The sequence below is a fragment of the Paramacrobiotus metropolitanus genome, unplaced genomic scaffold, assembly GCF_019649055.1.
Source record: "Paramacrobiotus metropolitanus isolate TYO unplaced genomic scaffold, Prichtersi_v1.0 Parri_scaffold0000029, whole genome shotgun sequence".
In the NCBI taxonomy this organism is placed as follows: Eukaryota; Metazoa; Tardigrada; class Eutardigrada; order Parachela; family Macrobiotidae; genus Paramacrobiotus; species Paramacrobiotus metropolitanus.
In genome coordinates this window covers 905,725-929,718 of record NW_026570249.1, presented here as the reverse complement: position 1 = coordinate 929,718, position 23,994 = coordinate 905,725, and the positions used below count along the sequence as shown (strand labels likewise).

At 41.6% G+C, this 23,994-nt stretch overlaps 6 protein-coding genes across 10 annotated transcripts; 2 read left to right on the top strand and 4 right to left on the bottom strand.

The window, feature by feature from the left end:
- The first annotated feature begins 1,762 nt into the window (after positions 1–1,762).
- On the top strand, positions 1,763–3,969 carry LOC129588377 (elastin-like). 2 transcript variants are annotated; one of them, XM_055482567.1, is made up of 5 exons: positions 1,763–1,947; positions 2,061–2,120; positions 2,255–2,425; positions 2,658–3,032; positions 3,293–3,969. In XM_055482567.1, exons 1-5 carry the CDS (start codon positions 1,887–1,889, stop codon positions 3,328–3,330), a joined length of 705 nt encoding a protein of 234 aa, XP_055338542.1. In that variant the 5' UTR covers positions 1,763–1,886; the 3' UTR covers positions 3,331–3,969. The 2 variants fall into 2 exon arrangements, with proteins under 2 accessions (XP_055338542.1, XP_055338543.1); XM_055482568.1 differs by having other exon boundaries at positions 2,658–3,060.
- Positions 3,403–6,863, bottom strand: LOC129588374 (rhomboid-related protein 2-like). The gene is made up of 6 exons (XM_055482563.1): positions 6,358–6,863; positions 5,736–5,924; positions 4,823–5,139; positions 4,383–4,465; positions 4,145–4,275; positions 3,403–3,914 (listed from the first exon to the last, which is right to left on the bottom strand). The coding sequence occupies exons 1-6, from the start codon at positions 6,481–6,483 to the stop codon at positions 3,603–3,605; spliced, it is 1,158 nt and encodes a 385-aa protein (XP_055338538.1). The 5' UTR covers positions 6,484–6,863; the 3' UTR covers positions 3,403–3,602.
- Positions 6,864–7,297: 434 nt separating this feature from the next.
- On the bottom strand, positions 7,298–10,802 carry LOC129588373 (FAD-dependent oxidoreductase domain-containing protein 1-like). The gene is made up of 6 exons (XM_055482561.1): positions 9,995–10,802; positions 9,284–9,478; positions 8,918–9,099; positions 8,434–8,579; positions 7,886–8,129; positions 7,298–7,663 (listed from the first exon to the last, which is right to left on the bottom strand). Exons 1-6 carry the CDS (start codon positions 10,563–10,565, stop codon positions 7,409–7,411), a joined length of 1,593 nt encoding a protein of 530 aa, XP_055338536.1. The 5' UTR covers positions 10,566–10,802; the 3' UTR covers positions 7,298–7,408.
- Positions 10,803–11,029: 227 nt separating this feature from the next.
- LOC129588375 (uncharacterized) lies at positions 11,030–13,005 on the bottom strand. 2 transcript variants are annotated; one of them, XM_055482564.1, is made up of 4 exons: positions 12,818–13,005; positions 12,392–12,676; positions 11,740–11,880; positions 11,030–11,653 (listed from the first exon to the last, which is right to left on the bottom strand). In XM_055482564.1, the coding sequence occupies exons 1-4, from the start codon at positions 12,870–12,872 to the stop codon at positions 11,145–11,147; spliced, it is 990 nt and encodes a 329-aa protein (XP_055338539.1). In that variant the 5' UTR covers positions 12,873–13,005; the 3' UTR covers positions 11,030–11,144. The 2 variants fall into 2 exon arrangements, with proteins under 2 accessions (XP_055338539.1, XP_055338540.1); XM_055482565.1 differs by having other exon boundaries at positions 11,030–11,650.
- Positions 13,006–13,501: 496 nt separating this feature from the next.
- On the bottom strand, positions 13,502–16,258 carry LOC129588372 (DNA-directed primase/polymerase protein-like). 2 transcript variants are annotated; one of them, XM_055482560.1, is made up of 2 exons: positions 15,870–16,258; positions 13,502–15,391 (listed from the first exon to the last, which is right to left on the bottom strand). In XM_055482560.1, exon 2 carries the CDS (start codon positions 15,355–15,357, stop codon positions 13,795–13,797), a length of 1,563 nt encoding a protein of 520 aa, XP_055338535.1. In that variant the 5' UTR covers positions 15,358–15,391; positions 15,870–16,258; the 3' UTR covers positions 13,502–13,794. The 2 variants fall into 2 exon arrangements, with proteins under 2 accessions (XP_055338535.1, XP_055338534.1); XM_055482559.1 differs by having other exon boundaries at positions 15,920–16,258.
- LOC129588370 (lysosomal alpha-glucosidase-like) lies at positions 15,869–23,795 on the top strand. Of its 2 annotated transcripts, none has more exons than XM_055482558.1 (9): positions 15,869–16,097; positions 16,530–16,962; positions 17,272–17,613; positions 18,177–18,569; positions 18,897–19,202; positions 20,396–20,752; positions 21,167–21,605; positions 22,104–22,540; positions 23,126–23,795. In XM_055482558.1, the coding sequence occupies exons 2-9, from the start codon at positions 16,591–16,593 to the stop codon at positions 23,522–23,524; spliced, it is 3,045 nt and encodes a 1,014-aa protein (XP_055338533.1). In that variant the 5' UTR covers positions 15,869–16,097; positions 16,530–16,590; the 3' UTR covers positions 23,525–23,795. The 2 variants fall into 2 exon arrangements, with proteins under 2 accessions (XP_055338533.1, XP_055338532.1); XM_055482557.1 differs by having other exon boundaries at positions 15,869–16,170.
- Positions 23,796–23,994: the final 199 nt, after the last annotated feature.

The following is a 23,994-nucleotide window of genomic DNA, read 5'->3' as shown; positions in this document are numbered from 1 at the left end:
ATCGCTCTTCTCCACCGTCATCAGTTCTTCCCAGTCCGTACTCTGGTCCAGATGTGGGGCAGTTGTTGTCAACCTCGGTTCTAAAAACACTCAGCACATCCACTACCACGCTGCAATGTACTCTGTACCTGCTTCTGTTATAAATAGATCAAGCTCCAAACCAGTGATTTTAATATTGGCGACGGTATTATTAAGTGATGTTTTACTTTGGAACTTTACTGTTAACCGCTTGTATCATGTTTTGGAAAAAATGTTTATTTTTTTTTGGAAAAAATGTACAGTATACGTATGCGGTACTTCCTTTTATTCGCTCGTGCATTTGGTACGGTAGTGCGCTTTTGTTATTGCGGAAACCCTTCAAACTACTGAAATTCGAAATTCCATGTTCTGCATCTAAAAATCGGTTCAAACAAATTGGTTCAAATTGGTGCACGTTGAAAATATGCTGAATAACTAGAGGAAAATTTGGTAGAAATGCGCTTAGTTTCTAATAATATATCAAAAGCCCTCCCGGTTGCGTATAATGATGTGAAACTCACTTATACGATTTTTGCTCTACCCAGGCTGGCGATCTGTTGCCCAGAGTAGCGTATTGTATCTGTAAGTACTTTGTAAGAACCGGGAAAGAAAAAACTTCACATTCAATCAAACTTGAACTTCCGGTTACTGCTAGATGCAAAACACCAAACTGACCAATTAATAAGTAAAATTAATTTATAAGTATTTTCTTTAATTTATTTCATTTAGTAAAGGTGCACGAACTGGATGAAACAAAATGTAGAAGCTGGTGTCCAAGAAAGTCAAAAGATACACGGATGACAAGAAGTATTCTAACCATAAGTACAATACATCAGACGTTTAATTTTATTGTTTCGATTACGGTAGTATCCGGCGTTGCGCACGTTCTCACTGCAAATGCGGGAAAGAAAAAATAAGATCAGTAACAAACTGTTTGTAGACCGAAGAAAGCTAACTACTGTACAATACATTTGTTAGCACTAGTTTATAACACAACATGTAACACTGCCGAGTGTGTAGCTAGTTCGCTACCGCGGCCGTACTAGGACAAAAACTATTTTAAGTGCATTTAAACGTTCACTTTTACTGCTTTGATTGATATCCGGCGAATGCGATATCCATGTTCTCACGGCAAATGCGGCAAAAAAAATATTCAGTAACAAAATGATTGTAGACCGAAGAAAACTAACTACTGTACATTTTTTAATACAAGTACTAGTTTACAATAAATACCGTATGTGACAACTGACACTGCCAAATGTACATCTAATTTGCTATTGTACTGTACTTAAAAATCCTGTTTCATTGCTTTGCATGCACCATCGTAATGCTGAATTAACTTGAAGCTTGAATTAACAAAACACCTTTAGTTAAACTGCCCTTTACAATGCTGAACAATGCTGGACATTTTACACCAAATTATACGGTAGTTTTACCGGAAATAGGTATTGCAGGTTTTAAAGGAACTATTATTTGAAGACGCAAGTTTTACACTAATAAAAATGATCGAATTTAAACATTAAAAAAGCATACAAAATCGTTAGAGCCAATCATGGCCTTCGGGCGTGCAGACGCAGGTTAACTTATGTATAAATTGCAGATAGGTATTTTCAGAATAGTGCAACTTGTAGCTCATTGCATATGGGCGACCTTTGTACAAAGTATAAAATCGGCCTATCGCATCCGGGAATAACCATTTTGATCCGGTGAAGTACTGGCCATGGTATATATATAACTTAAAAATTTGACAAACTCCGGCTCCAGATTTCAGATTGTCGTGCTCCTACAGTTTGTTATTGTTACAGCTTCTAATTTGTTGATTTAGTCGTGTACTGATTAAGTGAAGTTGACCTTTAACAAAGGCAAAAATGTCGTTCACCTACGTTTTCCTTAGTGCTCTTCTCATCGGCAGCTGCATTGCACATAAAGGTGAGACTGATTTAACTTGCCAATATGATGTTTACGGGCTTTCCTAATTTTTTTGTTTTACACTAAGCAGGTCGGCTATAGCATGTTTCTTAAATTTTGTTAACGTTTTATAGATAAGAAGAAAGTCGATCCGAAGATTAAACCGACGGACACGCAGCCAACACTCGTTGTCGGTAAGTTTTAACATCTGATGGGCATGATATACTGATTCTAAAGGCCAACTCAGTCTTTTATGTCCAAATGTGTACTGAAATCACTATTTACACCTAACACCGGCAAATATGAATTATTTTGGCTTCGTTTTTAGATGCATCTAATCCGGATCAGCGCCTCCTCTTTCCCTTTGGACTGGGTTTCGGCGGTCTCGGCCTGGGCGGTCTTGGCTTCGGTGGATTAGGCCTGGGCGGGTTAGGCTTAGGCGGTCTTGGATTTGGATTGGGTGGATTCGGGTTAGGCGGTTTCGGACTCGGCTTTCCAGGTAGAGAAACCATTAACGAATATATATATGTATTTGTAAATACTTATGTGAACTAGCACGATTATATACCGGTAAATTTTCGGTTATACAGTACTGTACTCGATCATTGACATATCACAGTCGTTATTTCTATATCGGACCGCTAGTATCAGCTAAACCCACCAATTCAGTTGTTCGTAGTCATTGAATATTGTTTAGTAATATTTTCCTTAATTGTCTCACTGATTTGCAGGTCTGTTTTGGGATGAAAGCCAGGATGGACAGTCCGCCATGTCTGAAGACGAGAGCGCAGCCGATGAATCCCAGCAGACGGATGCGACTTCTATTGGCAGTGACCCCAGCAAGGTCATCCGCATTCCGGGTGAGGCCATTCAGAGCGTCTTCGTCAAGCTTCGCCCCGGATACAGTCGTGTGTCGCGTGTTCCGACGCCGGCCGCTACCAGCAACATCGACACTACCGGCATGTCGACGGCATCCGCCATTCCCATGCAACCGCAGACCCAGCGTGTCTTCGCGGCCCCGGGATCGTTTCCGGGTCGTCTTCCCGGATCCGGGATTATTCCCGGGTCATACATCACTGTCATTCCATCCAATCTTAACGCACTCAGTAAGTATTAATGCGCTGCTTATATTCAGTAAGTGCTAACTATTTTTTTCCCAACGAAGAATTTTTTTATAGACGCTTTATATTACCAGTATATACATGTAATTGACATGGGCTTAAGAACTTTTGCAAAATGTGTTTAATTTTTGTTACTATAAGCGCGGGATGATTGATTGACACGGTGTAATCAAAACGTTGTACTTATCTCCGATTTTTATTTAATTATTGTATAAACACGTCTCTAATTTTGCTGTCTATTTTAGATCGCTTTGGAGTGATGGATTCGGAATTCGATCAGTAACTTTCCCGTGTTTGCTACAGTTGTGAATGGAACAACGGATATCAGTCAGCATAACTAATTTTGTACACAATTTTTGTTTTGCAATTTCCTGGTCGTTACAGTTTTATTGATCTCGCTGGTTGTTAAAAACACTTGCTGCGTATAAACATCATTTCAAGCTGAGTGCACAAATAAAAAGTATAAAAAACGGGGAAAGCAATAGCATTGATTTATTGTGCAGTAGTACAAAAACATTAACAATTCACACAAATGTGGCTGCACAGGAAATCCCATTATACATGCTGCACAGGAAATCCCGTCCAGAAGATGTTCCACAAAATAGCGAAGACAAACAGCAGAATGGTTAACACTAGGCAAATCCACCATATTACCCGCTCCCACGCCAGTTTATTCAAATTTTTCAGACAAACCACTCCCAATAACAATCCGCATATTGCTCCGCAAAAGTGCGCTGAATAGCCAATCATCGGCTTGTCTTTGCCATCGTAGAAATGCCGGTAATAAATAAATACACCAATATCACTGCCCATCAAGACAATCCAGAAGATCAACCGGATCCAGGCATACTCCATTTCTTTCCAATTCTGGATATCATACAGTTTAATTTTTTATGTAATAATTTACGCAGGATATTTTCATATTTTGTCGATTGCTACGAGTACTCCTATCTGTATTTGTAAATTATTTCTGGGCCGCAATAAGTGTAATGAGATAGGTAGTTGTATATATAAAATAAAGGCGTACGACAGTTTAATACAAACCGCTTGTAAATATACGTAAAAAATGGTAAAAATCCTAAAACGGTGACACTTACGATAATCATACTGGCGAGGTGAGCGGCTAGCAGTGCATACACTCCACCGGAAGCACCCACCAGGAACACATTAGGATCGGTAACCGACGTTCCTAAGGCGCCGGCAATCACGCCCAACAGATAGACAATTCCTGTAAAAATATAACACAACAATATATAATAAAAATAGCACAATTGCAATAAATCTTCACTGGATTGATTCATCTGGCTAATAATTCTAATTATGCATTGACCGTACCGACTCTCCAATATTTATGCACCAGTTCCAGAGGAATTCCCAGTACCACCTGTACCACGAGGTTGACAATCAAATGGTACCACCTGCAATGCAAATATGCTTCAAGATTACAAAAAGCAACAAAACGTAAGCGGTTAAGCATACAATAAAAATGCATATGCTGTTCGTGTTGTCACCGATACCGGGTTAATCATGGTTGACAAATGCAGAAAATATTTTGTTTCTATACCGTTCTCGGATCCCGATGAGAAGACATACAAATTTGTATAAACGTTCATACAGTTTTTCCCAGATAATTTATAAGAACAACATAAATTCTTCCAAAACAACATAAATAAGTCAACATAAATTTTTCCAAAACAAAGATATTAGCAACAGTTAAGAAAATGTTTTATAAATCTGCGAGCTTGTACTTTCCAACAACAATTTACATTTCTCACCCGGCATGCACCAGCATATAGGATAACAAGCGCCAGGCTTCTTTGCGCCGGTTGGGATTATAAGGCAAATAGTCCTTTCTGATGGTGACCGACATGTCGCTCATACCCTTCGGAGTAGTGAAGTGGTAATACAGGGCAATGGCTAACTCCGCCGCCGACACCAGGATGAGGAAGATGGGCGGTGGACAGCACGTGTAGTGCTTCAGTTCCGATTCCACATACTGGGGACGTTCGGATTCCGGTACCACAACATAGGAGGCCAATGCCAACGCTTTGTGGAATTTATCCAAATGGGCATGACTGTCCACTAATTCGATCTGCGTCAACAAAGAGTGTTCAACCTTTCCGTCACGTTGCAAATAATTCCACCCAAACATTAAATGTAAAAAATCAAAAATCCGTGTATTGGCAAATCGGAGCTTAAGAATTACATTGCCGTTAATTAAATATCACTTCAGTCATACTACAATTATGATTCAGTAATTTTCTAGCCATGATGGTAAGCTTTTCCCAGTTGCTGTAATCATAATTCATTATACCGTAACGTTCCTCTTTTTCTGTCGGTAAAACATCCTGCACAGATACGTCGCGTATCAATTCAAAACAGTAATAAATTAATTTTAAACACGTACTACAATCTAATAAACTGTCAATCTTAATTAATAAAACCAATTACAACTTATAACGGCTTTTCGTTGATGCGGCAAGCGAAGAGGCGCCTCATTGTAAAAGCATAATGCTACTGACGCGACATCTTCTATACTCGTGTAGACAAAAATTCTGAATACAAGTGATATGCGCATTACGCATTACGGTCACAGGTGAACGCGTACATACTTACAAGCCCGACAACAATTAAATGCATTACTAATACGGTTAAAAGTAGAGTAAAATAACAATCGATATCACTCACCAGATGTAGGAACTCATGGAATTCGTAATAGCCGTCTTTGTTCATGTCCGCCCGCCTCAGCAAATCATCGCGAATGTGCTCAGGTATGGCCAACTTCCGGTCAGCTCGCCGGAGACGATCACGCAGATCGCGGATTCTCACTTTGCCATCTTTGTCATAATCCATCTCTTGAAAAACACCCATCCAACGCTACAAAGGTAAGCAACGCATGAAAGAAATTTTTTTTATTGTATATTGCGCGTTAATTAAGTTAATTTTCCTTTAAACCGAACATAATTATGAAACTGAACAAAGTATGCCAGTATGTATACGAGTACGTACTCTGTACCAAACTCTTAAAGCTAAACCATTGTATTTATCCTGATATCTATATTTACGAAACTTGAATAGAAGTATACTTCTTTTACGTTAAGAAACTATAGATAATAATTTCCACTGAGCCATCAATGAATACCGTTCCTGGCATTACATGTATACTCGTAACTCAAATACTTGATAACAATATCATCATTCGCACATATATAATTTCATTAATCTTTAGCTAACACATATTACAAAGTTTGTATGCGTATGAGCGAAATAATATTGTAATTAACTATTAAGTATGTAATAAAATACGTACATGTTCCAGTTCGACATCTTTACGATATTTGTACTGATCAAAGTTGATCTCCAATTTGCCGGCATTACTGGGACCTCGGCCGACGTACTCCATACTTTCCTGTAACTTGGGATAAATACTGGCCATCACACTCAATCAAATCGCTATGAAATCCGTTGTTAAATCCCCATAAAATATGTATCCAGTTCAATACGCTGACGCACCAATTCTGTGCACAGCTAGTATGTGTCATAAGCCGGAAACAGTTTGTTTCCGCATAGCACTTTTAACTGTTTAGAAAACGTTCTAACTAGGCGCCTCTAAACATTCCGAAGAGCGTTCCTCCTTTTAACTCTGAGGTAAATTTATCGCCACATTAGCAAACAGCAAAGATCTCTACGGCCGCGACTAGCAGCGCTCCAAGGTTGAATTTTAACGTTCGTAGTAGTTACAGCGGAAATACACGGGCCAGCGTGATGCAGCGGAGTGTCAGTGAGTAAGCTGCTGGCAATTTGACAGCCGGCGGATTACGCCACACACAATGCTAATCATATTTATACGCTCGCTCGGCAAAGAATGAGTAATCTCGTTAGAGATAGTTATATTTTCATAGCGCCCAGGGAAACACTGCAAATCTATCGCTCGTAATGGTCTTCAGACCGGCCTATCTAATGCGAATTAAAAAGAAGTCCAGAAATAAATAAATAACAGATAAACCAATTCAGAACGTAACCGATCGTAACATCACATACATACATACTCGTATTTCTGCGTCTGCACATTTTCCATATTTTGCTCTTCGTTTGTAAAATCTGCAGTCTACCTTTTAAAAATAATACCAGTAATTACGCTTTCAAAAAACACAGTATTTTAATCTTCACTAATTTGTCTTGCAAGTAAACCGCGAAATTTAGCGCAATAACAGCGCACACACAAGTTACAGATGCCAAGCTCGGTAAAATCACCGTTTCGCTTTATTTCGAAAATTTCAGCATATAAATTCAACAACTTTTTACAGTCCAAAAACGTACAACAACGACAAACTAAAAATAAAAATCCCAAAGAGCGGTACTCACACGAGGACGATTTCTTTCTGTGGTTCAAAATGTAACAAACGCTCAAATTCATAAGGAGTCACATCTTGTTCCTCGTACTGGGCTTCATAAATGTAATCCATTATTGTTTTTGCGTAGCCTGGCGCAACAGCCATGCCGTAACCGGAAAATCCACATGCGAACAGCATGTTTCCGTGATAGACGTGTGGTCCCAAAATCCCGGACTGATCAAAGTAATTGTAGTCATAATGGACATACCATCCACCTCGTAACTGCAAAACGAATGAAATAAGCTTTGGAAAATGATACATAAACGCTGAACAGCAAACAACAGCAAGAAAATATTTGGAAAAACAATAAGTTTTGATTATTCAGTGTTGAAAAGTGAATAAGCCAGCCACAAAATATTGCAATAAACATGAATAAACAATAAGCATAAGCACAAAATGGTTAAATTTAACTGTTTGTAAAATGCAAACAGCTAACGGACAGACCTCCAGCTTCGAAAACACCGGTATCCGGAAGGATAATTTCGGCCATAATACGTCGTAAAAAAATTCATTCTTCACCGTGAGATCATTGGGATCAGGTTCCTCTTCGTTGGTTTTGGGCGTCCAACCGCAAATGTACATGCCTTTAATGCCATCTCTCCGTATGTTCAATCCATTGGGATCCACCAACATGGGCATGGACAGTTTCGGTCCCTCTGGACAGTGGAAGGCATACATATATCGTTTCCTAAAAAACATCGTATTCGAAATCGGTAAAGACGCCTTAACACTTCCCATTATCGGCAGATTGCGTGCAGAAAATGGCTGGTAGGTAGTTACTTATTTCGCTGATTATTTAAATCATCACGTTTTTCTTGCAGCAGCAATGACAAAGTCCCAACACGTCAAGTTAGTCAAGTACAAAATATTAACTTGCAAAACAAAACACAAAGTATTAATAATAAGAAACTTTGCAATCACGGAAAGTCAGTAAAAATGTGTGCCGAAAATTTTTTACACCAATTAAACGAACGTATTTACGGTTTATTAACCTCTTTTCCACAGGTAACGGAATAATCCGGGTTCCTCTCTTCTGGCCAACATCAGCTAGCTTCGCAACCGTGCCGGAGTCCGCCCCGGCCGCATTAACAACGAAACAAAACTGAATGTGCTGATCTCCGTGCTCTTTCGTGCGAACCTAACACAAAGCCACCAATAAATGCACAAATTAGGATCATTATGACAAATCGGTTTCCACATTTCAATAAATACGAGTATAAGAATATCAATTTCGCTTTAATGATTACATGATTTTACGAAACTGCGTACTCGTAGTAACTGCGTTGCTCAGCCGATTGTAACTTTGTAACAGGCCATCAGGGTACGTTTTTGCATGATATCGTGAGAAATAAAAAAAACGTAGGGTCAGCAGAGTGCATTACTGTTCGCTTTTCAAAACCTCAAATTCTAATAAGCAAAGCGTACATGGAAATGTATACCCAAAATTTCAAGCTTACAGAGCGAGCTGCGGCTTACCCTAACCCACTTCCACTTTTCGAAGGGAACACCGCCCATTGTCGCCACCTGACTGCCGGCGAAATCATCCCGGCGGAACTCGACTACTTCTCCGTCCACATAATGTACACCCATGGACATGTTCTTCTCTTTCAGAGCGTACAGATATTTCCACGTATCCAGCCATCCCTCGTGCTCTAATCCTGAACAGCAGCCACAAACCCATAAATTAAATTACCAGCTATTAAGCATAACAAACATTTTCAAACTGCCGCCGCAATGGTTACATGTTTGTGTTACCGCATTAAGAAGAGAAAAAATTCATATTTTTTCAGGAAACTTTTTTTAAATAACAATTTATTTACGCCGGTATTTTATTTATCTTACCGTAACTTGCTAGCGCGATGCCGTCCAAATTAAGCCAGGGATACCGCTCGGCGAGCTGATGCGGGAGCAGCAGCGCTACTTTAGCACCACACTTTATCTGCGTTTCGTGGTTGATTTTCAACTGCGCCACATCCGCCTCGGATCCCAGAAACAGATATCCTTGTGGTTGGAATTGCAAATCTCCCGGTTCCTTCTCTAAAAGACATTACACTTGCCAGCATACACACTGAAAAAAGCATACACACTGAAAAATACACACAAGAAGCATACACACTGAAAAAATAATGCAAATAAATAATGGATATTCGCTGTCTCCGCTGAAGTGATATTTACGGTGGTGATATTTACAGCCCAACACTTCTATCGTAAAAATCGTAAAAAATCAAGAATCAATCTATAGTCCAAACAATAAAAGAAAATTTTTAGAAATAACAGCGAAATTGTCGGATTTTTTTCTAAAAAAAACATTCAACACATTCCTAGTTGCAAAATATGCATTCCGCGCCATATCAAATGCAGATTTAGCAGAATTCACACAAGATTTTCAGCAAACTGAGGCAGTGCTTCTAAAAAAAATAATTTAACAGTTTTAACTGTAGAAAAATCAAAAATAATCATTTGCAATAAAAGCAGCAGCCATAAATCTGAACTGGACTCATAGCTAATTTTATGTAGTTCTTCACACGCCAAATAGCCCGCACGACTTCTTACCAAAAACAGCCAGATGCTCTTTCATCCTGCGGAGAAATTCCGCCCCGTACAGTGCCGCTTTGATGTTGTGCTCCTGCGAGAACTGCACCCGGACCGCTCCAAAGGAGTTGGTGCTGGCCGACTGCGCATAACTGGGATCCTTCTCCACCACGACAACCCGCAGATTCTTTTCGCCCACACAGCGCTGCTTAATAAAATAGGCAATCAGCGAGCCCATAATGCCCCCACCAATCACACAGATATCGCAGAACTGCGGGAAGATCTGGCCCTCCACCCGCGCATCATGCCCGTAGGGCGCCTTGCCGCGCAGCAGATCGTACATGTTGGCCATATCCCAGCGCATCACGGTGGATGCGCGCTTCCACGAGCCCTCGTCTAGTACCGGATCGGGGGGCACGTAGCGGCGACGCCGTCGCCATTCTTCTTCCTCGATCTGGTCGGCGGAGGGGGCCGGGGGAGAGCGGTCGACTTTTTTTGAAAGGGAACAGCTCGTCGAGATTCCGCATGCAGGAGGATTGCAGTGGGAGATGCACGCATGTATAAACCATCTCTTACTTAAAAGCCGAGACATTTCAACAGAACACAAGAAAATCAAGAACAATGGTCACAGCTTATAAAACAAAAAATACGCGACCGTACGCGTGCAGGGAAGTCCAGGAAATTTGCACCGAGCGCTAAGTGCGGCAGTACAGTTTATTAGTGGAGCCGCTTCACTGAAGCGATTGCTGTTAAAATAGTACTCGTACAGTACAATATACTCGTAAAATTCTTACTTTGTAATTTGTACAAGGGCGATTAAATTAAATTTACTGTCATTTGGTTTACAGGATTGGAACATAATTTTTCGGATCACCAGCATCCCCTTAAGGCTGAAGTAAAAACGATTGGAATTTATTTGGAATTCGTTGGCTACCGTTGGTAAAAAAAACGAATAAGCAAGCATTTTCGTGTCACTGATTTTATTATTTACTACAATACTGTACAAGTACCAAATTATCAATATTTCAGACCAGCATCTATCAAAATTAACTAGCGACTGACAGGTTACAACACCATCGCAAACCTACCAAACACCATTATGTAGACCGATTCAAGAAAACTAATAGGGTAGGAATTAGAAAGACACAGTCAGAATCCACAGAAGCGTTCACTACGGTACATGTCCACTTTCATTTCTAGGGATCAGTTTACTATATCTATATTCTGCGCTCGCATTATGCGCTGCACTCGCATTATGCGAGAATGGAATAAAGGCAATTGTTCCGGAAAAAGAAAACTGGACCCGGAGGATCCCTGGTGGGACAATTAAGCTGGGTGAAGGTGCCGGCAAACCGATGTTCACCGATGTGGCACCCGGAAACTGATATACCGTTCCACCAAAGCTATTGATCTGCGGCCCTGACCCAAAGTTTCCGCTCATCATCGGTCCGACGGGCACCGCGATTATCGCTGGTGGCGAACTGCCGTTAAAACTGCTGAAATTCCGACCGTATGGGCCACCGCCCATGCCGTAGCCATGGAATCCGCCGGTGTTTAGTCCACTGCGGTTACTTCCAAAACCTGTTCCGATTCCCCACTGATCGTCCATGCGGCTTCCGTTGCCGCCGTAGCGTCCAAACGCATTGTCAGTCGATCGGTTCCCGTACACACCATAAGCTTCTAGAAACAGACACATTCAGCCAACAGTTCGATCTAAGCGATGTTAGACATATGCGTATGCGTCTGGTGCATATAGCGCCGGCTACCTGCAACATCGCTTCCGTTGTATAATGCATATGGGTTCCCAGCACTGGCCTGCACGGGCAATGGTGCTCCTGGTAGTCCTGGAGCAAGAACGGTATTGGCTGCCCCGACTGAGAACGGCATTGGCATCCCCCGAGAATTAACTGAAATCACAATACAATTGTATTGCTACAGAGCTAAAGTGACGGTAGTGAAATCTTGCTGCCACGCAGGTATCGTACTTCATCACTTTGTGACCCCTCCCAAAATATAAGCCCGGAGCTAATAATACTTGGTTAAATGCAATAGTTATTAGCGGTAAAATTATTTTTAATTTAATTAGGTATATACGTAAGAACGTTTTTTGTACTCCGTTTGTTTCTGATATTATATCATACATTGTACTCGTACATATTAAAGGTTGATCAACGTAAGAAGTGTTTGTTAAAAGAAAACCTTCGTGAAAGAAAGACCCCATCTAAAACCTTTACGAGAAGAGAAGGGCCCCGGGTCACTAACTGGTAAAATGCGGTAACTGCATGCGAGTTAAATAGAGTATAAATACAATAATTATTCTTTTCATGAAATCGATTAAAATACCTGCTTACTATTTTTAGTTAATTTAATTGGTCATGTACATAACTGTTAATCAATCACATTATCTGACTGTCTTACAGATGCTGCTCAGTATGGCAGAAAATGCGTCAGCTACAGCCTTATCCGGATTCATGAAGATCATGGGTATTCCTCCACTTCCGGAGTAAATCGGCAGCTGCGGAGACATCTGGGAATTGGTGGAATTAGGGAGACGTCTTCCCTGTAGCATCCCTAGGCCTCCGTGCTGCATCGGCGATTGGGGATCAACATAGTGACCGCCGCCTTGTGGACCACCGCCGTGAGGATTTCCGGTGTCTCCATAACCACCAAAACTGCTGTTGTCACTGCCGTAGAAGCCTTGCACTATGATGCATTTCAAAAAAAGCTTAAGTAACAATGGAAGCAAGTGCTTGCACCATTAATAATAGAAGTATGTACACGTATTTAGCTACCGAACTCACAGCTTCAAGCAAACCAGATTCGAAACCGTTTCCGCTTACTCACCTGTAACAAGGCCGGAACACCCGAAAAAAACAATCCAGGAATATAAATAGCTCATGTTATGTTAATGGACAGATATTGAATGCTTCAGCTTTCAGATGGAAACTACCCTTTCGACTGATGACCTTTCAGCTTCAGATGGAAACTACGCTTTCGGACTGTAACGTGTGAATGCGACCAAGAAATGGAAAATGTCGGAGGAAATCTAGCCAAGGTAATTCTGTCCGAATGATACCTGAGAATGTGCAGCAATCCGTGCACTATGGTATTAAGTATCTCGTTGAAGAAAGGTGTAATCCAGGCTTGCAGTGATTCGGCGCCGAATACTGACAAATCATGTGCATTTATAAGAAAATCACAGCAAAACTGCCAAGAAGAAGTGATTCTAATTTCTAAGTCTGTTTAAAATTACAGGTAACATAGTATTACGCGAGACTATACGTAGTAACGAATCTGATTGCGCGATCAAAACCGGACGGTACAACGATGTCAATTTACATAGTTTCGTCGTCGTTCGTTTTCGATGAACATTTCAGACTTGAAAGTGTTTGCAGCTCACTGGTCGGTGTTATTAACAACGTGAAAACCGCTTCGGTGTGCTAAACTGCTAATGCACTCTGAATATTGCAGAGTACTGTATGTACGAGTATTTTCCTTGTTCAAGTACGGAGTAGGTTAGCTCTTCATTTTAATCATTAAAACTAACCTTTTATTCTGTGATGTAGTTGTCAAACGAAAAAAGTACAGTAATACATGACAGTAAAATACTATAGCTATACAATGCGAGGGTGAATTGAAGCACTGAATTCGTAAAACTCGAGACGAATATTCAGACAGATTTTAAACTTTCAAAAAATCAAAAACCGTTCAACGAGAAAATACAACGCACACTACACGCGCTCCTATTGTACACAACACAACGGACAGCAGCAAAATAAGTTAAATAACCCAATATCAGAAGATGCCGCGAAAGAGATTACTTAAATTAAGCTCACTCCGTTATCGGATCCGCCGCTCGCTTTTTCGCTTTGGCTGCTTTCAGCGGAACTATCCGCAACCGTTCCAGCACTTTCCTCAAATGTCAACTTAACATTCAGACTGTAACTCGGCGATCGGTAGTGCCGGCAATCCGGATCGAAACACTTCTGATAATAAATTCCTTCCTTCAAATACGCCACGAAGAAGATGCCGTTGGATGCGTGATGGCGTCCAATACGCTGACAGTAGCGATACTGACCCTGTATATTGTACACAATGCTATGCGTATCGGGATGGTACCGACACTGCCGAATGCTGCTCTGCAGACCGTCGCGTGTGATCACGCTTTCGATGAAACGATCCACCTCCGGGAACGGTGAGCCCGGGCCCGATACGGGCGCACGCGCATCGCCATCCGCGGAAATAAAATTATTCGTCACAGGGCAATTCCGGACGATTTCTGGCTGCAAATGGGCCGGAAACTCCAGTGCATCGCAGTTAGATTCCACGTTGCAGATCAACGACTCCATAAAAATCTCGCGTTCGCTAATGTCCTGGAATGCTGCCGTGGGTTGAAACAGCAGAGGATTATTTTTGCCTTGTTTATGGGATAAAAACAATCGGAAATTGCGGTTCTTATTATACACGCCCGTGTCTACACATGAGCCTTGCGCACTGCCATCCTTTTTCCAAACGAGCAGCTCATCATAGCTCAGATCTGCTGCTGCATCATAATCCGCACGGTTGCTGCACAAATACTTGACGAATAATCCTGCATGATTCACATCCCGAAACACCACTGTAGGAAATATTAAATGCTGACTGAATTTTGCATCCGTCGAGGCGTCCAATTTTAGCATGGGTAGCTTTCCCTCCACGGCACCATTTTCCGCATTCAAATTATTCAGGGGAAATTTTTCAGGATATAAATGGGACAAACAGCGATACACCCGCGATTCCAGACAGTCAACCATGGCGTCACCATTTTTGCCTTTGTTCTGCTCAGTCCGCGGAAATTCCACGTCGAAATACAGTTTGACGGGTAGTTCCGCGGGGATGACTTCATACAGCATGCGTTGTTCCTCCGGAGTTCGCCAGTAAATATGCCAGCAATGATAGTACGTGGTGGCTAAAAAGCGTCGCTTGCCATCGCGCAACTGCTCGTGCTCGTAGGAGAAGCAGCGCACAGGCCACTCCCGATGCTGCTCCTGTGCGTTCTTCTCCTTGGCGTAGTCCAGTGCGGGCTGTAGTTGGTAGAACAAACCCCACACTGCGCTTTTGGCCAGGAGATCCCTGTGGCTCTTGTCTGCACCCGCTAAACGACTCCTGGCTGCGTTTTTCTTCTGCGCCACGATGCCAAAGGGCCAGGCGCGATGTGCACTGGATGAACTGGCGTTTTGCTTGGGGAAGGTTAGAGGAAAAGGATCGAATGCATCGTCCTGCGTATTCCCAGGCGGAGTCTTCTTCTTGCTTGCGACGGTAGCTTTCCAGGCTTTTTCGATTTTCTGCACGAGTGGACTGGTGGGGACGGATGATGATGCACCGTAAAACTTGCTGGAGTCCATGATTACGGGTCTCCGAAAACACGGATAACAGATTCTGCGAGATACCACGCCAATTACCATAAGCTTCTAACATACCTAACCATTGCTTGAATGCGAAGGATGAATAAGTGGAAACTCAAGTAATCAAAAGCTAAAACTAAAGCTAATAAATGCAATGTGTAAAAATTGCTCACATAAATCTACATTTAATTTTGTATAATTTTAAAATAAATACAATTTAGACACTTGAAACTTGAAAACAAGTTAAAGACCCTAACAGGAGCTGACTTGGTAGTCGACACTCGACAGACTACAATCTTTCTCTCTGCTGCAACAGCTGATCGAGAAGTTTTTCTTTCCCGCTTTTTCCTTCCGCTTGGCATCTGATCGCCAGCCTGGGTGGAGGTATAGGCTGTGTAAGTGCCTTCCGCCCACGATTGGGGCTTCCATTAGCTATGCAACCGGAAATGCGACGCACTTCCGGTTGCATAGATTACAAAGTGCAATTTCAAAAATTAATAAAAACACATTACAGTGATTGCACTCAGTGCACAGCAGATTGTTCCTCCCAGAACTTTCTCACTCTCAACTTATCCTTTGGGCACGGTTACTTAGTTTCCTATTTTGTTGCAGCGTTGCTTCTCGCAGTTGGTGCGAGTCATTGGCACATCCGCATGGATATCAGTTCTCAGTCGGCTCATCTGCTTTAAGGATTCACTCGCATCCAGAAGTTGCAGATGGAATAACAACAACTGGACAAGGTGCGTTTTCGTGCACATACAGAGTACTTTCTGAAGCGCTTTGATCTCATACTGGATGCTTGCACCATCATTGGTGAGTGGAAACTCAATTTGTACTTCGTTCCACTTTCGATGTTTGGAGCATGATACATATGTAGCTGCATCACATGGTGGAGCTGATTTATTATGCGCAGCTATGATGATACGAGTACCGTTATAAACAGTCTGGGAAGAGAACGATAGATTACATTGTTGTGGATCGCTGTGTTCAAGTGGTTATGTGCTAATTCCGGCTGTATCAGTGCATTCCTTATCGCTACCACTCGTATCGATAGTTCATCGTACTTGTCACTTGTAATTGATCCCTGTACAGCACCCTTTAATACTAATTATTAACAGTGATAAAAAAAAAATATATAAACCAAGTCATCACGATTTCTTTTGCTTTTTCAGTTTCGCATTCCGAGATTTGCACACAAAATTCGGTGTGACCATTTTCGCATAATCAACAAAAATGGGCAACATTTGGAACCGACTTCCGGATGATGACGACGACGATCTGATATTATTAGAAAAACGCCTGCGGAATCCCCGCTCCTCCAAACCATCGGAATATTCCGCCTTCCACCGCCTGCTCATTTTTCTCTCCCTTTCCTTGGCCTTTGCCATCGCCTTCGCCGTTCTGGCCTTCGTTGTCTTGCCCATGTTCTTTCCCCCGCCCTCCTTACTCACTCCCGATGATCCCGTGGAGATGGCGGTGAAGGAGATTGTCGTGATTGAACTGGAGCGTCTGCAGATGGGATTAATTCCCCTGCCCGACTGGGTGGACGAAGTCCCGGCGGAGGAATTCCCCGAAATCCCCGCCGAAGTGCAGAGACTATTGGAGGTAGGGTTGAGTGATTTTGGGGCCGTTTTTAATACGATATGAAAAATACATTTTACAATTTATGTGCCGAATATTTTTTGGTTGTAAACACGTAATTGAAGTTCTACTCGTAGTAGTTTCGTTTTTTTCAGCAGCCGTTTTACTGTATTTTTTTCAACCGGCCTTGAATTTGATGAATCTCTCCGTATTTAACTGCAAATAAAAAATTGTTTCATTTTTAACGGTTTCAGATTCTCGAAACCCCGTTTGGTTTTGAGTTATGACTTGATTTGAAGCGTGAACGTTTTGAAACTGTGATTTCAACTGTAGAAGGAGGAGCCGGCAACGCGGCCTTTTTGCAGTCTGGTGCCGGAAGATAACCGGTTTGATTGTATGCCGCGGGGGGATGTTAATCAGCAGAACTGCGAGGCGCGGGGGTGTTGCTGGATGCCGCCGGATCAGCGGCGGAAGCGACGCAACCGGCGCAGTACGACAGAGGAGAAAAAGCGGGGTGTGGAGATGGATGTACCGTATTGCTTTTATCCCTTTGATATGCCGTCGTATAATTTAGTGGAATATATGCCGACGGATGATGGGTTTGAGGGTCACATCAGCCGTGATCCCAATGCGACGAATGTCTACCCGGAAGCGATTTCGGATCTCATTATACAGGTATAGCTAATGCAGTAATTATTTTGTGTTATTTATTTCGTGATGTTCGTGGCTGCAGTTTGCAGCTAAATAAATTGAATCAAAAGTGGAATAAAGAGTTACGCATTATAGGAGTATTGTTATGAAATATGGATTATTCAATGCGCAGTACTTTGATAACCTGCTTAGGGAAAAAATTAAATTACCTATTAGAATTTCGTAATGCTTTTTGACACAGTTTAATCAGGCGGAAATATACAGTACGAAGAAATTCTCTATCTCATGATTTCTGATGTTTTAATATTTTAATGAATGTTCTAAAACTATCAATAAGTATGTATAACACCTATATGATTTTGAATTAAGAGGGCCTTCGCTTCGCCCCGGTCGGTTTCGTCAGATTTATTTAGAACAAACCATTCGTGTTTCCTCGCTTTTCTCAACGCTTGCGATTTGCGTTTTATAAATGGTGGCAGAATATTCGAAATGGTGGTTTATTTTTGATATTTTTTCACCGGTTGCTGTATTTAATGGCTCCTGACTGGGAATTTTGCTATGTTGTAAACTCGGGGCTTTTCTCGTAGGTGTTCATGGAAACCGAAACGCGACTGCGCGTTAAAATCACCGATCAAAAAACAGACCGTTACGAAGTGCCAATTCCAGTTATGCCCCAGCCGCCGACCCGCCAGCCGAAGCAGGCGTACACCTTCGAGGTGACATACGTTCCCTTCAGTTTCCGGGTGATTCGCGCTGCCACGGGCTCCGTCCTGTTTGATACGTCGGCTACGCCGTTGTCTTTCTACAACCAGTTCTTGGAGATTGGTTCGTACCTGCCATCGCATTACATTTACGGTTTGGGTGAACATACCGACCATCACTTCATGCATTCCACGAAATGGAAGAGCTTTACTTTCTGGACGACGGATATATATCCGAGTTTTGATACGCCGCTCTACGGCGTGCACCCGTTTTATCTGGTAAGCCCGAATCTATTTGTATAGCGGATGAGTAATATTTTTGTGTGTCTTTGTAGTTTGTAGTATTTGCTTAATGGTTTCGATGATCAAACTAAACGCATTTTACGCTGGTTTTCAGTTACAGAGAATATCTGATCGAATTAGTTTTGTATTTTGTATAAACATCTGTGATAATTTTTTTTCCATGACTTTCTTCGATTTTTGCCCTGAAGGATTCGGATAAGTCTAAACATTTTCTCAAAGGTAATTTTACGTTCTAAAAACTAGCGTTTGCGAAAAATTCCTTTCAAAAAAACTGCATACAGAAAATGTGTCCGTCGGTTCTAGTTAATGGAGGAAGATGGAAAAAGCCACGGCGTTTTCCTTTTCAACTCCAATGCCATGGACGTCATCTTGCAGCCGGCTCCGGCGATAACGTACCGGACGATTGGCGGAGTACTAGACTTTTATTTCTTCCTCGGGCCGACCGCTGACGATGTGGTGCAGCAGTATACCATGCTTGTTGGCGCACCGGTATTGCCACCTTACTGGGCTCTCGGATACCATCTGTGTCGCTGGGGATATATTAATCTCAATGGGACAAAAACCGTAACCGAGCGGAACATTGCGGCCCGAATTCCCTTTGATACTCAGGTTAGACGGCAGTTTTAGAGATGTGTTTGATTCGAATTCAAGAACGAGCTTACCTTTGTAAAAAGTTCTTTTCAGAACAATCTTTTGGATCACAAATTTTCTTATTGTTCGTATACTTGATTTGCTTTTTTTATTTGTTTCGAATTTGTTTTAACTTACTTATTGGCGAATTTGTTTTGCTCGAATTCAGGAACGATCTTCAAAAAGTTTTTCCAAAACAATGTTTAGTATAAAAATGAAGATTGAAGTGTATTAATGTGCTTTTATTCGTGTATTACTCACCAGGGCAGCGTCACCGGCCCCCCTCTCAGAAAAATCTAATTTCTTGCAGGATGACAGAGTAACCTTAGGGTATACCTAAAAAATAGTTTCATCTGCCATGGCCAGTAGGGCGTGGCCAAACAGAATTTATAAGTTAAATATTTACCATGTTATAGCCTATGGCCCATGCATTGCTTCGTACTTTAAGCACATTTACGATTTATTACGAACCACTTGAATGCGCTATCGTACGAGGCCTGTGTGTGTACAATATTCTCCGTTAACCGTTTTTGTTTCTGAAGCGGGCCTGTAGGTGGTAACTGGTAATTAACAATATTTTGTAAGAGCTATATTAGCTGGTGTAAATACTTCCATTTCGATTCGCGCTATCAATTTTTATCTCATACTGCCAGCACGAAAACCGAGGTAATGAGCACCTACAGATCATCTCCAAAATTAAAAATAATAAACTGTCATCTACTAGCCCGTTTCAGAAACGGGAAGCCGAGAACACTCAACGCACATAAGCCTCGTACGATACCACATGAAGAGGTTTGTATTAAATCGCAAATGTGCCTAAAGTACTAAGCAATGCATTGGCCATAGGCTATAACATAGCAGATCTTTAACTTCTAAATTCTGTTTGGCCACGCCCTGCTGACCATGGCAGATGAAACTATTTTTTTTAGCGTACCCTAGTGTTACTCTGCAATCCTGCAAAAAATGGAATTTTTCTGAGAGAGGGGCCGGTGACGCTACCCTGGTCAGAAGTGCAGTGTACTTTGTAATACCGTACAGTAATTCTCGTTCATATGGCATTTCGAGTGCCTAAATAATATAGAATATCTATTCAATCGAAAATTTACTTGTTTCTTTAAAAATTCGTTTAAATCCTAAAACACGATATTTGATTATCATTTTTCTGTTGGTAGTGGAACGATTTGGATTACATGAACGGATCGCGCGACTTCACCATAGACCCAGTAAATTTTGCCGGTCTGCCGGAATTTGTAGCGGATTTACATAACCGCGGCATGCATTACGTGATTATAACCGACCCAGCGATTAGTTCTGTCGAACCCAAAGGGACCTATCCGCCATTCGATGACGCGTTGGAGATGAATTGTTTAACGCTAAATGCTAGCGGACAATACATCGAGGGGAATATGTGGACCGGAGCCAAAGAAGCCTATCCGGACTTCACCTGCGCTAACGCCAGTGCGTACTTCACGAAACAGATCTCCGAATTCCATGCCAAGCTCCCGTTTGATGGTCTGTGGATTGATATGGTGAGTCTAATATTACAATTCACAAAGTTGCAGAAGGTTGCGCGTTTCGGTGGATGCAATTGAGTGACCAAAAATCAAAATGTCTGTGCAATACTGTGGTAAGTTTGTGTACAAGATATGTGTACCTTTTGACGGCAATTTATTTAGCGCAAAAAAAGTGTAAATAATTTTATAACAGCAGGAAATAGTGTTAATAGGAATTTGAACGTTCCCTAATTCATTTGTTCGCTACTTAACTCACTGCTATTTTGTACAGCTGGAAGTACGGTATTTCTGGAAGTGCAGATTATACGGTAGTATAATCCGATGACTTTAATTCACATGTATTTAAAGGTGTTTTGAAAATGTTTGCTTCGAAAGTGAGTTTTCTTTTGTTATTACACTAAGAACGTACGCTAAACCTGTCTGTTACAGAACGAGCCCTCCAGTTTTGTGAACGGCAGTGTCTACGGCTGTCCCAATTCGTCCTTGGAATATCCGCCGTATGTTCCATCGCTGCATGTACCGCTGATGGCCGGACGCACTCTGTGCATGACGGCGCAGCACTATCTGGGCCTACATTATAACCTCCACTCAACGTACGGAATTTTTATGGCCATGACCACCCGGACCGCTTTGCTGAAGGCTTTCCCTGAAAAACGCCCATTTATTCTATCCCGGTCAACTTTCGCCGGACAGGGTCAGTTTTCGGCCCATTGGAATGGAGATACGACGAGTGACTGGTCGCACCTGCAGACCAGTGTGTTTGATATACTGAATTTCAACTTGTTTGGCATGCCTTTTGTGGGCGCGGATATTTGCGGGTTCATGGGCGATACGACGGAGGAATTGTGTATCCGCTGGCATCAGCTCGGTAAGGGATTAGAGAAACAGCGTAACATATATTATTGTGTGTTGCGTTCACAATAATCGTGAACACCTGCGATCATCGCTCATCGAAATACATTTACCTAAAGGAAATATTACATTTAAAGATACATCAAAAGAAATACGTTTAAGGATTTGAAAACTTTAATGGGCAATAGCCATCAAAATAACGCAAATTGCAAGCCTGAGCACGCTACTTCAATCTACAGAATTCAATGTACAAAAGCTATTCTACAAACGATTGTAGAGGAAAGATTTTTTAATTTTAATTTGATTCGGCAATATTTATTTCATGTAGCACTACAGAAATAAGCCTGCACTGGCAGAAATTTGTACTATATATAGTTTCAAGTGTATTCTGCGCATTCCACTAAAGGAGTTTTCTTTTTGCATAACTCCGCGAAAAAATGGAAAACGAAATTGATGGTGGATCAAGATCAGGATATCTCCTTCTGTTTATTTAATTTTGTACTTTTGATTTTAGGAGCATTTTACCCGTTCTCTCGCAACCACAACGACTACGGCAGCAAAGCCCAGGATCCGGCGGCATTTTCCAACACCACCACCGCCATCATTCGTCAAGCGCTTATTTATCGTTATCTGCTTCTTCCGCACTGGAATACCCTGCTATTCCGAGCCTCCGTTAGCGGATCACCGGTACTGCGCCCCGTATTCTTCCAGTTTCCTGATGATCGCACCACGTATTCCTTGGACTGGCAGTTCTTATTAGGAGACAGTTTCATGGTATCGCCGGTTCTAACGCCCAATACAACGGAAGTTTTGATATATTTTCCGGAAAATCGCTGGTATGATTTCTACACCGGAGCGGAGTTGAAGGCGAAGAGGACGTGGCAAAAGATGGCAGCGCCGCTGGAGAAACTGAATGTGCATATTCGGGGCGGCTGCATCGTTCCCATGCAGGTAAACGTAATGTCCAAAAACTGGACAATTTTGTATACTTCAGTACTTCTGTTGCATATTATTAGGTAGCAGTAGTTGTCTGCAAAACGTATTCGGATTATTGCAACACTAAGCATTCGCAGTATTACTGCAGTCAGCAAATATTAAGTTTAAGCATTAAAAACAGTTTGTGTGAGTATTCGTATCATTTTAGAGTGTACGATTTTATACGTATAACGATAATTATTGTATATTTTACACGTATACATTAAACAAAACTGGGTTTTGTATATTACTCTTAATCAATTTTATTTTGTACGGTTTTGTTTATTGGTAATTGGTATTGTATATTTTACTCGTATCTGTAAACAAAATTGAATTTGTTGTATTGCTGTTACGTTTGCTTTCTCTGAATATAAAATATAACGCCAAAGGAATCAGTATAAAAGGTGACTTGCTGAAGTGTTTGATTACCTACAGAATTTCCGTAAAATCCTTGTAAAATTGTTTTTTTGCAATCTGCATTCGTATGGTTGCGCTTTCTGTTAGCTTGACAGAGTACCCATTCCAGTGAAAGAACAAACTTTTAATTGCATGCTATTACAGGTGCCCAATGTAACGACCACTCTGAGCAGACAGAATCCGTTTTATTTGGGTGTGGCACTGAATGACAGCAACGCAGCCAGCGGTGAAATCTTCTGGGATGATGGTGAGCAGTATTTCGATACTGTTCTCACCAAGACGTATTCACTGGTCAGTTTCACCATGGACAACTATATCCTGACGTCCCATGTTGTGCATGGCGTGTATCCCATCGCTCCTCCGTTAAAAGAGATCATTCTATTGGGCCTGCGGCAACCGAGTGCGGTGATCCTGGACGGTAACAACGTCAACTTTGACTATGACCAACAAACCGGCAAATTGGTAGTGGGCAACTTGGCATTAAACTTTCTGAAGGAATTCAAACTGGAAGTCAAAATGCCTCCTCCAGGAACGGATTTCTAACGATGATTACGACAGTCTTTGATTTTCATTTTGGCATGCTCACTTTTTTAATCGTTTGTTTTATTTTTTTCCATTGCCTGTTATGTGATACATGAGAAATTTTATTTAGGTATTCGTTGGTTATGTATTTGGTTCGAGCGCGCTTTTCTTAAGTTGAAGAAATGCCGATATGTTTTTTTACGAGTTGACTGTACACCCGCAATACGTAGCCAAACAAATCGAGTTTTTAACTTTCATGTGAAGAGGTGCGAAAAGAAAACATGTTCAGTTGGCAACAGAAAAGTCTCGGGCAACAGAAGTGTCGGGATTTCGTGTAGCTAATGTCTATGGTCATTTAATGAGCCAAAAATTCAGTCAGGCCTTCGTAGAAAAAGAAAACCCAATTACTGAATCAGAAGTTCCGTCCATGTTCAGATTCAAAAACGACTGCTTTAAAATTCTTCCCAAAAAGGATGTTTTACGTTTATCTG